This window comes from Anolis sagrei, chromosome 4 (assembly GCF_037176765.1).
Source record: "Anolis sagrei isolate rAnoSag1 chromosome 4, rAnoSag1.mat, whole genome shotgun sequence".
Classification (NCBI taxonomy): Eukaryota; Metazoa; Chordata; class Lepidosauria; order Squamata; family Dactyloidae; genus Anolis; species Anolis sagrei.
Window position 1 is genome coordinate 139605970 of NC_090024.1, and position 14889 is coordinate 139620858.

Here is a 14889-nt window from a genome sequence, read left to right on the forward strand (position 1 = left end):
CATAAACAGGCCTCTAGAGATAGGAAAGAAAGTTAAGCAAATAGTTTCTTCATAAATGCAATATTTTGTCACTTACGTCATATATTTTCTCATATGTAGTATAATCAAGAACTTACCTAGGGCACAGTTGAGAAGAAGATGAAAACCTTATTGTAATTACAGGACATATGCTTTCCTTGTAGGTGATCCATGCTTCACTGTCTGGCATCCCTGATTTAAGAAACCACAGGAAGAAAGAGAAGGTCTGCCAATAGAGTAAAATGCTCCTTTTAGTCAGAGTAGATAGTACTGAACAAGGTGGACACAGAGTTACTTCTCACACTCTATGGCAAGCATGGATAAACTTTGGTGCTAACAGGAATTGTAAGAGTTGAAGTCCAAAACACCTGGAAGGCTGAAGTTTTCCCATCCCTGCTCTATGGTATTATCGCAGCTGCATGCTTGTTTGTTTGCTGAGCTACTTCATATCAATTTGTGATTATCTTTCTCAATTTGTTGGTCAACAGGCTAAGTATCTTAATGTCAATGACTTCAATGCAAATTGGAGATGTTTAAAGGGAACAGTTTTTGACAATGTAGAGAATTGTGTATGCTAATTTTTAAAAATATGGAGAACAGCTAAATGGAACATTCTGTAACGCTTTCCCATTTATTTTAAGGGGGAATTACATAACAAAACTTCTGATGTATTGTTTCTGCGTTTCTGCCTTGGGTCATGAAAGGCTTTCATGTATAGTTGTATATTTAAAATGGTTGGTAATTTTCCCAAACAATGCTCCATCTTTTTAAAACCACATCTACAATGACAAAAATTCACTGTGTTGATTTTACACTGTTTTTTTTTGTTGTTTTTTTTTAGAAAATGCCAGAAGCAAGACAGGCAGGAATTAACAACAGGACAGCCATGTCAAGAGGACTGTATCACACGGCAACAATCTTTATGGGCCGCCAAATGTCAGCTGTCTCAAGCGTTGACGATTTCAGTGCGCCGCAGAAATCTTCCAAGCTCACAAAGAGCTTTTCAATTTCTGACCCACATTCACATAGACAACCATCACAGAATAGTTATATGACAGACAGCTGTGTAGTACAAACGAATAATGATCTACAGCGCTCAAATAAGTCTGACAAAATAGATGGGAAGACATATCTGTTGATGGGCAAGGAAACACCAGTCACATCCAATGTATCACATGCGGATGGAAGAATTTGCTGTTCAGCTGTAGAAAGCAAGACAAATAATTGCAGTAGTAATTCTGTGGAAAGCAAAATGTCTGCTGAACTCAATTCCCTGTTACATGAAAGATTAAGTCCCGAGAACAGACCTACCGATTTAAAGAGTGGCACTTTCTGCAAACCAGTGGAAGAAATACTGACACATGAGCATTTTGGAAATGAACAGAGATCTGAACAACCAAATTCATTGCCATATTGCTCTGAACAACTTGTTTCTGGAAATGAACACTTGAGAGAAAAAATTCCAGGTATAGTGATGATTTATGTAATTGGCTTGCAGGGCACCTGGGCTGCTGGTAGTGGCAGGCTCTAGTTGTATTAGGTTTGGTTTAGTTAGCTGCCTGATGTACTGTATGGATACACACAAGAGAACTGTGTCATTTATTGCTTCGTTTGGAGACAGCTAGCATAGAGGCATCTTCCTCTGTAGTCGTTGTTACTTTTATAGGAATACAAGAAGGCAATAGAGCATAGCGTGAGAGTCTTTAAAAGAGCAATTCAACTGGAATACACAATAATGTGACCTCTCCAAAGACTTAGTGTTCTATCATCTCTGATCTTAGAGCTTTGTTTTATTCAGGGATAGAAATCAGACTTGTTGCAATTTGTCTGCTTATTACAGAATCTTCAGATTAGATTTTCATTGATTTTATCAGTGTTGTAACCGGCTTTTTTCTCTTTATAGTATCTTGGTGATAATGATTTAGATGTGCTGCCTTTTTTATAGTTCTCTTAGTGATGTCTAACTGCAGATATATTCCTCATTTATTTATTCATATTGATATACTGTCTTTTTTGGGGGAACGGGGACAAAAATCAAGGTGGCTAAGAGTCAAGACAAATCAGGTCAATAGATAGAAGTCTTGCGGTTTCTTATTGTTCTACTAATTTTTAGGTCTTGGAGGAAATTGACCCTGTGACAGAACAATACACTGTCTCCCACCCTGTTTGGGGGGTTTGCAGTTTTATAGTGCCTTTTAAAATAGCACTGATTTCTAAAACATACTTCTTCAGAATGACTGTTGAGAGGATTGCCCTTTTAAAAGTATACTTGTTAAACTTCTCGGCTGTTTTAAAAACATTTATTATAGTGTGTTTGTGAATTTTATAACATATTGCTCTGGATAATATTTTATAAAAATAAGTTTTTTAAAAAGTTCTTATGAGCTGTTATGATCATCTGTGCGAACCTGATGGGCTGATTTGGGATTTTTTTAAAAAGGCTTTCATGACTGGAATCACTGGGTTGCTGTGAGGTTTCCAGGCCTTATTGCCATGTTCCAGAAGCATTCTCTCCTGACATTTCACCCACATCTACAGCAGAGATCCTAAGAGGTTGTGAGGTCTGACCTCACAACCTCTGAGGATGCCAGCCATAGATGTGGGCAAAACATCAGGAGAATGCTTCTGGGACATGTCCATAGAGCTTGGACAACTCACAGCGACCCAGTGATTTGGGATTCATTTTAAAGTCCTTGCAGTATAAATTAGTGTTTTCAAAAATAGAACTAATAATTCTGTAATTTTTTAAAAAATGGTAAAGTTAATAGTATTGCATTTCTGTATTAGGTCTCAGAAATAGCCTACAACTGGATACAAATGCCCAGGAAGAAGATGAAAGTTCAAATGGAAGCACTGATCTCACAGTTTCCCTAAGTAACAGTGAGGATGAGGATGAAACAAATCCGCAAAAACTACAACAAAGTGGACAAGATGTAGTCTACAATATGTCTTTAAAATCAGTTAGCCCAACATATAATAAGAAAGAAAAATATCCATGTTCACAAACGTTATGTCGTGATACTTCTAGTGGCGGTTCATCCCCTAGTCCTGCAACAAGGTAAAAGAAGTTATTAATATCATATTTTTTGGCATTGCTATGAGATGTTGCACACTTTTCTACTGATAACTTAGTGCAATGTCTGCTTGTCTCGTTTACTTCTAGAAGCATCCCTTTCCCTTGATGTCACAGTTTTATAGCGATCGCAGATATGGCACTGTTTTGAGCAACTAATCGGAATTCCACTGCCCCTTATAGCAAGCCAATCAGGCTTGCAGAGAAAGCTGAAAGAGTTGTATTAATCCCCTAAGATTTTGGCATAACATCACCACCCAAGTGACCCATTTGTACCCCCTGACCTTGCCTAACTATAAATGTTCTTAATAGCCAGACACCCTTTTTGTTTCTCCTACTTTCTAGTTGCTATCCAAGTATTTGCACCCCAGCTTTCCAGCCTGTTGCCATCTGTCTGCTTTGTTCTTTCTTAAACATGAGCTTGAAATGCTCATTATCTTGCTCAGTGTTACATTGCAGAGGGTAGACTTTTAAGGCTCCTTGAGAATAGGTTTTGTGGCAGTATCCACTGTAGCATTCAGACATTGGCATTCTTTGCGGCTTCCACTTATAATTGCCCTAGTCTGTCTGCAATTCCCTGTAACCTCCTTTGGGTATTTTATTTTTGGACCTGGTGCATATGGTCGGTTGGATTGCCCAAATTTGTTTTAGTGTGATCACAAAAAATCAGGGAAATCCTCTTCTTTAAACCTCTTCTGAACATCTCCTTTAAAATCATGAGTCAGATCATTATGCCTGTCTTTCGCTATATAAGTCATCTTTGCACATAGCTTAACATAATTTTGCATGCCATTTGTCAGATGGATAACCTTTGTGATGCACCATCATCGTCCAAAGTATTACAGCTTAATTAGCATTTCACACCTTTCTACACATTGAATTTGGAGGAAAAATTACTCTCCTTATTCGAATTTGTGTATGGATGTGGTTCAAGTGGCATATTATTCACAGCAATGAAGCCAATTTATAGATGTTGTTATGTTCGTATGTTTTTTAAAAGTATATGTTTTCACCTCCCATTCAAACAAAAATATTTAAGGCTTTGCTCATGTGTGCTCTTAAACTGTTTAAATCCCAATAACTGTAATGTGATTTAAGCACCCTAAAAGTGTACTGAATTATAGTTTAATGCTTCAAGCATCTTTGAAATTTACATTTCTTCTTTCACAGTGCCATTACTACAATTTGTATGTATAAATTTTATTACTCTTTTTTTAGTGTATATTAGTGTACACAACTTTCTACAAGATGTCTATAGTATTTATTTATTTATTTGGTACACTTGTATACCGCTAATATCTCAGCCTATGCGGCGACTCATTGCGGTTTACAACATGTTAAAATATACAATTCACTTTAAGCATATAAGATTAAAATTAAGAATACATACAAAAACATACATAGTATTGGGCCACCAATACAAATCGGGACATCTCATAGTTAAAGTCGTAGTCCAATTCGTTATCCTTGATTGCTAGTCCATGGTCAAACAACATCACATCAAAAATCAATTGAAGACTAGTAGTAGTATCAATACTGCTATTGATACTTCAAATTTCTGCCTTCCTACATCAGATGCAAGTTGACCAACACGCTATAGAGTAAGGCAGACTTCTGAAATTTGTTACATGTCTATATTGTTGGACTAGAGGCCTGTCCTGTACTTTGCCAGTTCCCATAACTAACCTGTATTTCACTTACAGCCTTAAAAAGTTCAGCCTCTTGGATTTAGCACTTAGGAAGATAATGAGTATTTCAAGCTCATGTTTAAGAAGGAACAAGGCAGAGACCTTTTGCTTGTGCTGCTTCAGCTGTATTCAAGAGGACTTAGCACAGATGGATTGTGCATTACAAAATGTAACACATAATTCAAGCTGTCAGCTTAATCAGACTGTTTCCAGGAAGCAACCTGTAAAAGAGAAAGACCCCTTGTTTGCTGACCCCTGATCCATAGCCTGCTGCATCATGTCATCCATTTTGCTTTTCTTTATTTATGTGTCCCTTCCTTCCCCTCCTTTTTATTAATGTATTCCCTTCAAGTGGCACCCTGGAAAGACCACCCAGAGGGAGGAGCACAATAGGGAATGAGCTAGCTGAAACAGAGATTTTGTAAGACTTGAGCGCAATGAAAAGCCCTGTTGAGCTGCTTGTGTGTTCTCACTGGTTTGTTGTGTGTTAAGTCTAAACTTGAAAACGTCACCATCTTCATTTTCCACTGTTCTCAGTCACTGTTGTGGAAGTACATTGCCATAGTGTCCAGGATTTTGAATGAAAAAGTTTAGTTTTGTTGGGAAAACAACAGTAAACATTAAAGTTGCAGATATTTAAAAATCTTTTTAAAGCTCCTGAACATTGCAGTGGTTTAGTTTATAGGCTAGCTGTGTGTTTGCTTTGTAGAGTTCTGCTGTTCAGTGCCAGAACAAAGCAGGCAGTCTGAAATAAAAATCTGAATAGCTATTTACACCTCTGTAAAAGGATTAGCAATGCCCTATTGTGAAAATGCTTAAATCTTAATTTGCATCAATATAGAGATATCACTTTACTACAGTCCCCCTTAGGTCCAAGTTATGTTTTGTACCTGTAGGGGGGCACTAGTGTTTTCTATTCATATAGGTGTAGGACAGTGTCTTTTTTAAAAAATAAAAATGAGTCTTATTTAGTTAGAAAGTGCTAGATTCTAAGTTGGTTTGATCTGTAGTTTGCATCTCGTTTCCCTATTGTGTTCATGCTTGTATTTGAGATCTTTTCAGTCCATTTGCCAATTAGCATGCTGTACCTAGTTTTCTGGAAGAAAAAGAAACATAGTCTTTCATGCTTAAACAGTCTAATGGAGAAGATTTGTAATGTGTATCAACCAAGCCAGAATAACCTTTGGTACCAATACATTTTTTGTAAATTTGTGACATAAACGTGGAATAGTAACTAGAGGTCCTAGCAGGCAGAGAGCTATTGCTTAAAATCTGTGTCTTGCTGTCTTTTTCCTGTCTTCCTTTCCTATGACATCTATGGGTGTGCAGCTGACATAGTGAACTCTTCTTACTATGAGTTTTTCATCTCTGTGCAATTGGCGGCTGATTTGAATGGCTTGGTCAGCCAATGATGATGTCATTTTGCACAGATGGATATTAGAGGGAAGGGATGCAATAAGACAGAGACAGACCTCTATGAGTTGTAGCATCTTGAAATGGTGTGGCAGATATAATATTTATTATATAACAGAAAGATATATTCTGCACTTAGGAAAGAAGAAAATGGTGCTCTTTATTGTGGGTGTGCTTTAGTTAAGAAAAGAAAAAATTCCCTAGCAAAAAATCAGAGATAAAAAATTAAGACTGGTGTAGGTATATGTTTGTTTAGAAACTGGCTTGATACCTTTCAAGGTTTTTCAATGGTGCTATAACACCTTTTTCAGCAATGCTGACACACAAACCTATATATTAAATTGGAAAAAGTGCTTCCTTTGCAATTTTATCCTTCTAGTTTTATGGCCGTATTTCACATATTAACAAAATGCTATTTTTGAACAAAGGGCTACCATGAAGTTTTGTATAAAATCTGCTGGGACTTCGACCAAATGGGTATGATAAAACATTGGGGAAGGCATCACTACATTTTTGGTACAAGAAATAGATTTCACCCTTTGCTTTATACCTAGGAAGTAAACATGGAAAAATGCAAACATGATTCTTTGCTACTTCACATTTCCGCATTTGTACTTTCATAGAAACATTTTATAGATCATAATCACATTTGTGTTTATTTCTTCAGACTGTGTTTGTCCTTTGAAGGATTTTCTCATCTCCTGACATTCATAGAAGACTCAGTGGCAGGAACAACTCCTGAATGCCTGGTGTTATACCAATATAAAACTGTGCCTGTTGCAGAACTGGAGACACTTATAAGGTTTAATGCTTAATTTTATTTATTTTGAAGACATAATTAATATATTATCCATCTGTTAAATCTGCTGGCTTTAATACAAGTTTTTCTCAATTAAACTTCCTTCACAAGAACATTGAGTTGCTTGTGCCATGGCCAGGGCTTCAAACTGCATTATTCAAGTAGTATCTATACCAGGTATGGACAACCTTAGGCCCTCCAGGTGTTTTGGACTTCCAGAAATCCGAGCTAGTTTTCCAGCTGTTCAGAATTTAAGTCCAAAACACCTGGAGGGCTGAAGTTTCCTGGTCTATACTATGTAAATTATTTTTCATTAGTCAAAGGGCAGTTCTACACAGACACTACCCAGATAATGCAGTTTAAAGCCATCCCAAGAGTGGGGTGTCCACAAAATGCACACTCCCAAAGCATGCTACGGCATGGAACAAGCCAGAAACAGCATATACAAGAACCCACCAGGAAGTCTGAAATAAACTGGATATTTCCCTGTTTTTAATTTATGTGAAAATGTTTTCAAAACGTTTTGAATGTGATTAATTTTGTGTTAATTTGGAAGCTTCCCTGAGTCCCTTTGGGGAGAGAGGTGCGGGTTAGAAATTAATAATAATAAAACAATAATATGCTGCAGCCAATCAGAATTTGGAACTGGGATCTCAAATTGACATGGATATGCACATCAGCACATCTCAGCAGACAGCAGATTCCCCCCCCCCTCCCCCACCGCCATTTTCCAGTGGCTGAATAGCCACAGACACTGGGATTCCTGGCTTTAGTTCCAATACACAGTCAGCAGATATTGTGGCCACCGTCCCAGCCTTGAAACAGTTCCAGGGGTTTTGGGTAGTCGCTGTGCAGCACAACCAGTTTGTTTTAATCCAATTCCAAACTGGATTATAGTATCTGTGTAGGACCTCCCTGAAATCTATAAGAAATTCTCCTGATGGCTGTGGATTGCCTTTCCTTTGTTTATGAACTCTATCTCTGTTCCTCAAAAATTGCTTGACTGAAGTCTTAAATGCAGGTTCATGCATGTGTATTTAATAATTAAAATGTAGAAGAACCATGTCCTTTCGGATCATTTTGGCACAAAGAGGCAAGTAGAAAGGGATATCTAATCTTCTTCTGTCTGCCTTTTTCAAACTATAAATCTATAAATAATATACTTCTGCTTCCCCATTTTATTTTTAAATAATTTTTCAATATTTTTTATATTTTGGAGGACTCCCCAAGCAGTTGATCACTGATTTGGAACAGATAAAGGGCTATACTCTTCTTTTTCACTCACAATTTTGTACTTTAGATTCCCCCAGAGAAAGATTTTGCCATGTTTAATGGACCCAATGGACTACCATTCTGTATAGATGTTCACCTTGTGCAATTTGTTCTTGATTTTCAGCATTTATCCATACTTGAGCAATTTGCTGTTACTTCAAAGCCATAAATCCCCATGGTTGTATAGAACTAAGCCTTCTTGTGTTTTAATCTCTGTCCTGTGTATTTCACATGTATTTTATAGAAATACATTTTAATATGTATTTCTATAAATACATTTTAATATCTATCTACATTTTAATTTGTGTGTTTATAGATTTTTTTTACAATGTGTTTTGACTGTGCTGTGACCATCCTTGAGCCACAAGGAGAGGTGGGTAAAAAACAACAACAGCTTCTGATTTACCACACTGTTATAATGGTCACATCTATACCATTAGCTAGTATCTAGTCCATGCAGGCTGCTTCTTCTCCTATTCTGAGCAGAAAAAATCATGTGTCTTAACTTTTAAAAGAAGTACAGAGGGCTCTTTTCTGATAGAGTCATACCCTAATCTTTCATTTTTGAATATCAGCTCAAGCAGAAGTAATAAATATGATGCTGACCTTGAAATAGCCTTTAAAAATGTCTCATCACATTCTTTGCTGGAAAAAAAACCATAATGGAGTATGCTACTTAAGACAACCAATCTGCGTATTTATAGAGGTGGTGGTTTTCTTGGCCTCAGAAGGAGAACGCACCAACTTTTGGGTACTTGTCAACAAGCAAATCACCTTTTCGTGATCCTTAGGCCACCATCACTCTGTAGGGTTGTTTGGTTGGCATTTTATCTCAGCTAAAGTTGTCTGTTAAAGTTTATATTAAATCTATGTGTTGAGATACTTATTGTACATTCCATGGATGATTGTAGCTGCTTATAATGGGCTTAAGTAAACATTTCATTAAGTGCCTGCTTTTGTTTATAGTCTCTGTAATGAAACTGGCAACTTGAAACAAGAAGACCTTGAGTTATGTGAAGCACTTGTCCTTCATCAGCTGCAGAGATTATTGCAAAGTACAGCAAATGCATGCCTTTTACCAGAGAATCCGTTTAATGACAAAAGTGAGATGCTCAATGGAAAACAAATCAGGTATGCTCATTGGTTCAACTTCCATAATTAACATTCTTATGGGTCACATGTATGACTAAGACTGAAATCAAATAATTTCAAAAGGGAAGCTGCATGCATTGGAAATTTGGGGGGCATGTCTTGTAAACGAGTATAAGCCGACCCAAATATAAGCCAAGGGACCTAATTTTACCACAAAAAACTGGAAAAACGTATTGACTCGAGTATAAGCTGAGGTGAGAAATGTAGCTGCTACTGGTAATCATCAGTAGGTTAAAATGTTTTTGAATATTTACACAAAACTGTAATTTAAGATAAGACTGCCCAACTCTGATTCAACCATTATTCTAACCTCCTTCAATGTAAATGTGCTTACCTATTACCTATAATGATAGAATAAAATAATAAATATAATAACATGTAATAAAAATAATAATAGAGTAAATAATGGAAATTTAATAACAGTAATAATAATAAAGTAATAAATGTAATAATAACAATAATAGAGTAAAATAATAAATACAATAAATATAATAATGCAGTAAAATAATGTAAATGTAATAATAATAGAGTAAAATAATCAATGTAATAAAAGTAATAGAGTAAAATAATGTAAATGTAATAATAATAGAGTAAAATAATGTAAATGTAATAAAAATAATACTAATAGCAGAGTAAAATAATAAATAACCTTGACTCGAGTATAAGCCGAGGGGATTTTTTTCAGCCTAAAAAGGGGCTGAGAAACTAGGCTTATACTCGTGTATATACAGTATATTATCTACAATATCTGTTGCAGCAGAGTCCTATTCTGTGCTTTTGACCTGAAATCATGCCAGATTAATCTAAATCAGTTTCCTCACAAACTCCTCTCCTTCAAGCGTCTTAACTCCCCCCCCCCCCCCCATCTTCTCTACAGCTTTGAGAAAATGAAGATTAGACACTGGGTAATGGGCAGTAGTTGCTCAGATTCATATAGTATAAACCGGTTTTATTGAGAAAAGGTTGTAAGAACAAATCACATTTCCTTGACTACCTCTGATATTCTATATATCAACATGACAGAGTTGTTGACTTGAACCTGTTGTTGGTTATACCTGAAAGCTCCCACTGCTTTTAGGGGCAAGAAGGCCCATGTAAAATAATATAATACAATTGCATTTGGGGCTTCTTCTCCTGCCTCTGTTGTTACTATTTCAGTTCCATTTATATCCATGAACTTCTCGACGTTTGCAATAGGGTAATCAGTCTTTTGCTTGACTCAGTATTAGTTGTTCTCAACTTGTGGGCCCCCTGGTATTTTGGCCTAAAATCACAGCCAGTTTACCAGCTGTTAGAATTTCTGAGAGTTGAAGGTCAGAACATCTGGGGACCCACAGGTTGAGAACCACAGCTCTATATGTACTTTAGTCCCTGCAGGATTCCTAATATTTAGTTCCTAGAAAATTCCTAACACGAAGATTTATCTAAAATAGGTAAAGGTAAAGGTAGTCCCCTGACATTAAGTCCAGTCATGTCTGACTCTGGGGTGTGGTGCTCATCTCCATTTCTAAGCCGAAGAGCCAGCGTTGTCTGTAGACACCTCCAAGGTCATGTGGCCGGTATGACTGCATGGAGCGCCGTTACCTTCCCGCCGGAGCGGTACCTATTGATCTACTCACATTTGCATGTTTTCGAACTGCTAGGTTGGCAGAAGCTAGGGCTGACAGCGGAAGCTCACGCCGCTCCCCGGAATCGAACCTGCGACCTTTCGATCAACAAGCTCAGCAGCTCAGTGCTTTAACCCACTGCGCCACCGGGGGCTCCTTATCTAAAATAAGCATGCATTAATATTGTTCTAATTCGCTTTTGGTGGCTTTTAGAGCAAGTAAGAATACTAACAAATCTAATGGGTTTTTTTTTTAAATTAAGAAAACCTAAGGTATAGATTTTGGATAGCACATAATCATTTTACATCTGTATTGACATATGCTGCTTTGTTATCCTATTTTTCTTCATGTTTTTGTAGGTCTAAATTAACACCTTATTTTGCAATGACATGGAAACGTTTAAGCGAGCATGTATTATTCCTGCAAAAGCACCATGTTTTACTTGAACAAGAAGCAAAAAAGATGTTTGGTACCTTATTGATTTCAGGAAAACATGAAGGAGATGGCTCGGTTAGTAGTTGTTGCATTTGCTTCCAGTATCGTTTGTCTTGGTTGTTTGCAAGGCAGGAGAGTGGCATCCAGATAAAGATCCTTTTAAAATTTTTAGATGATCTTGTGAAGATTGGATCTCTTAGGTATTTTCTTTAAAAAAATAAAGATATTTTAGACATTTGACTGGTGGGGTTTTGTCTTGGTACTACGACTATGCTCAGGAGTCTGTAGAATCTCTAAATATGGAATTGCTTCATTGGGTTTCCATTATAATTTGAGATTAGTACAGTCAGTCCCTGGGTTACAAACTAGATAGGTTCTGTAGGTTTGTTCTTAAGTTGAATTGGTATGTAAGTTGTAACAGGGACATTTTCAAGTATAACTCCAACCAAAACTTTTTTTTTTAGTTTTGGATAGCATCAGGAAGAGTCAACATCCTTTTGTTTTACTGTTTGTGCTGCTGTTCAGGAGATTTCACCTCACTTTCTGTCTCTGTGACAATTGGATTTTGAAAATTTTGGGTTGTCCTGGAAACAAGGATTGATGACAAAGCATCCATTATAACTCTTTCTGGAATCAATTTTCTTTTCTGGGGACGGATTTGTGACTTTGAGACTGCCTGTAAAATAAGTTTGTTGTCAGGAGAGAAGATAAGATTCATTGCTAGGTGAGGAGTGAGGAAATTTTTCTTACCCCCACCTTCAAGAAGCAACCTGGTCAACAATATGTTGCTTTTTCAGGACAGTAAAGCTGTAAAATGTTAAAAAGTATTGAAATAAGAGAATGCACAAAAAAGTATAGACTTACTACAAAAGAGACAAAACTTCCAATTCCTGAGTTATACTAAAGCTCTCAAATGTTGGAAGAATTAGGGAAGGCAAACTCTTGCATTTGTTCAGCTGAGACAGCTCAAACTGATGCCTTTTCTTATCTCAGAATTGTTATTTAATTATACTTGCTTTTATAATGTTGTGGTAACATAACGATTTGTGAAAACACCACTTGTTAAATGAGGGTTGCAAATGGAAAAGAGCTGCATTTGTTTTTATAGTAATTATATTTTATTTCTATTGCTTTAGATCACACCAGAATTGAAAGAGAGCTTGCCAGAAAAATATGAAAACAGGTCCATTGCATTTAGCCCTCAAGAACAGGTCTCTTGTGATTCACAGAAGAATGGTCTAAAAAAGCAAGGTAAATATGTGCTATAGCTTGGAGTAATGGTGGAAGGAATCCAAGTTCTTAAAAGAAACAGTTTTAATCTTGAATTTTCATTAGGCCAAGACAGGTTTATAATTGCAGTAGTAATAACTATACAAGATTTTGACCATGGTCTAATAACTTAGTGTGCATATGTATTACAGCAATGTAAGCATGGAAACTCTGTTATTTTATAGTGTTAACCTCAACATATCAAGTTTTTAAATTTATGATTATATGTGTGGAGCTTCTTTGCAGTAGAATGAAAGGTTATATGTTGTTGAAATGCTTTTGTCTTTGGCTTAAAAGTATTTTTTTAATTTCCCATTTTTCTGTGCTAGAAATAAATAAATGGGATCATGATCTGTCCCGAGATAGATAGATATTTTAGAGGGCATGTCTACAGATTGTAAAATGTATTTCTCTACAGAAACATTGAAGACCGCACACATTAAAGAACACATTTGTAGCTTGTTAGTGCAGAGGAAGCATAGATAGATCTTCTCCCTTCTTAGATGTAAGAAGCTCCATACTGAGAAAAACATGTCTTGAATTTTTCAAAATTTATATGAAAAAATTGATATGTTAGATGAATTTGTTTTGCTAAAGGAAGTAATTTGATTTAGGAGCGGGAGATGGGGACTCGCTCAGTGTGTCCTTACATCAAAGGCCAAAACAGATAAGCAATTAGGAGACAGACTCCTTTACATGGTAAACATAAGCAATCCCGTTAGCATTGCCTTACTAGATTTTTATCATTAAAAGAGGTTATATTTTAATTTAATTTTCTATATGTAGTTAGTAGTATGTATATCAAATGTTGCTTCTGGCTTAATGGCCAAGACGGCAAAGTTATCATGGTCTAAAAAAGTCTCTATACAAGGTATTTTGCCAGTTTACTGTTTTCTTTGGCAGCTTTGCACAGAAAGAGTAGCAGCATATTTGACTAAAGTTCACAGTAGGGTCCTTTTGTAAAGAACTGTAATGGACAGTTTAGATCAATAAACAAGAGATAACAAAAATGAAAAATTAAAGGGAATAGGGCTTAAAAAGAAAACAAACTGGTCTGATCATTGTGACTTTGAAATGTGCTTCATTATTGTATGTTCACATACAGAAGTCACAAGCTGGTGTGAAGATGAGAGCAGGGAAGAAAGCCTGGTGGAAAAGATTCCTATTACAGGTAAAAGTAATGGCTGTATAATAGCCTCAAATGCAGGGTTTGACTTTATTATATAATCAAAACATTGCATTTCAGCAGCTTGTGAATCTACCTAATAGTGAGTAAATTCAGCTACTACATACTGAGCACAGAGATTAAACGCAAGATCATAAAGTCTGTGCCTATGTTAACATAAACCAAGATGGAAAATAACAGTGCCTATTTTAATTCCTTGTAATCATGTTATACGTTTTAAACCTTGTGAATATCCTCTGTCATTTTAGCCTTTCAGGTCTTGGTATCGGTGTTACAAAGGTCAGTCTCCATGGGGAAGAATCAGTAATTATATGGCAAACTACAGATGTTTCTGATTTGACTCTTTTCTTTTCGGTAGTAATTGAATGTGTATCATTAGAATAAGAGCAGGGGGAAAATGTGCCAGACAAGAAGCTGGGGTTTTGCCTCGGTAACAAAGACGCTCAGATAATTTAAAATATTTTGCAATAATGTTTCATCAGGACCTGTTAAGATCTCTCTTTCTGGCAGCTATATTATATTTGTTTAGAAAGAATATCAAAGATAGTAGCATGGCAATCTTGGTCTGGGGATATTGTACACATTAGCATCCTTGACAGATGCCTATTTGTAGTAACTAAATCTAGAAAACACTTTATGTTATAAAGAAGAAAACCCTTAATTGCATATGAGATACAGCTACAGACAAAGAGACAGAGAAATGCGCAAATAGTTACCATAAAACAGTTGAGGGACAATTCTTAAAATAGTTGTTATGGACTTCAGATGTAAAGATTGCTTAAATTTCATGTACACATATATGATTACTAACTTTGTGAAAGTTTCCGCATAAAATGTTCCATCTTAACTTTTCACATGTTTCTATTAAAAGTTAAAAGCAAGTCTAAAGGTATTTATGGGTCTCAGTGTATGATATCAGTGGTAAAACTTAAAGCATTCTATTTCAGAATTGGATTCTACCAGTAAATCTTGAATTA

The 14889-nt window shown here is 36.2% G+C and overlaps 1 protein-coding gene across 4 annotated transcripts in view; it reads left to right on the top strand.

The window, feature by feature from the left end:
• KIZ (kizuna centrosomal protein) overlaps positions 1 to 14889 on the top strand; it is a 76755-nt gene that overhangs the window by 22050 nt on the left and 39816 nt on the right. For 3 of the 4 annotated variants that reach the window (XM_060774076.2, XM_060774077.2, XM_060774078.2), the window contains 7 exons: positions 860 to 1484; positions 2806 to 3076; positions 6860 to 6994; positions 9230 to 9394; positions 11382 to 11532; positions 12594 to 12708; positions 13832 to 13897. In XM_060774076.2, the coding sequence (XP_060630059.2) occupies positions 860 to 1484; positions 2806 to 3076; positions 6860 to 6994; positions 9230 to 9394; positions 11382 to 11532; positions 12594 to 12708; positions 13832 to 13897 (1528 nt within the window). Of the gene's footprint in view, positions 1 to 182; positions 243 to 859; positions 1485 to 2805; positions 3077 to 6859; positions 6995 to 9229; positions 9395 to 11381; positions 11533 to 12593; positions 12709 to 13831; positions 13898 to 14889 lie in introns of those variants that run through there. The other variant, XM_060774079.2, reaches the window with a different exon arrangement.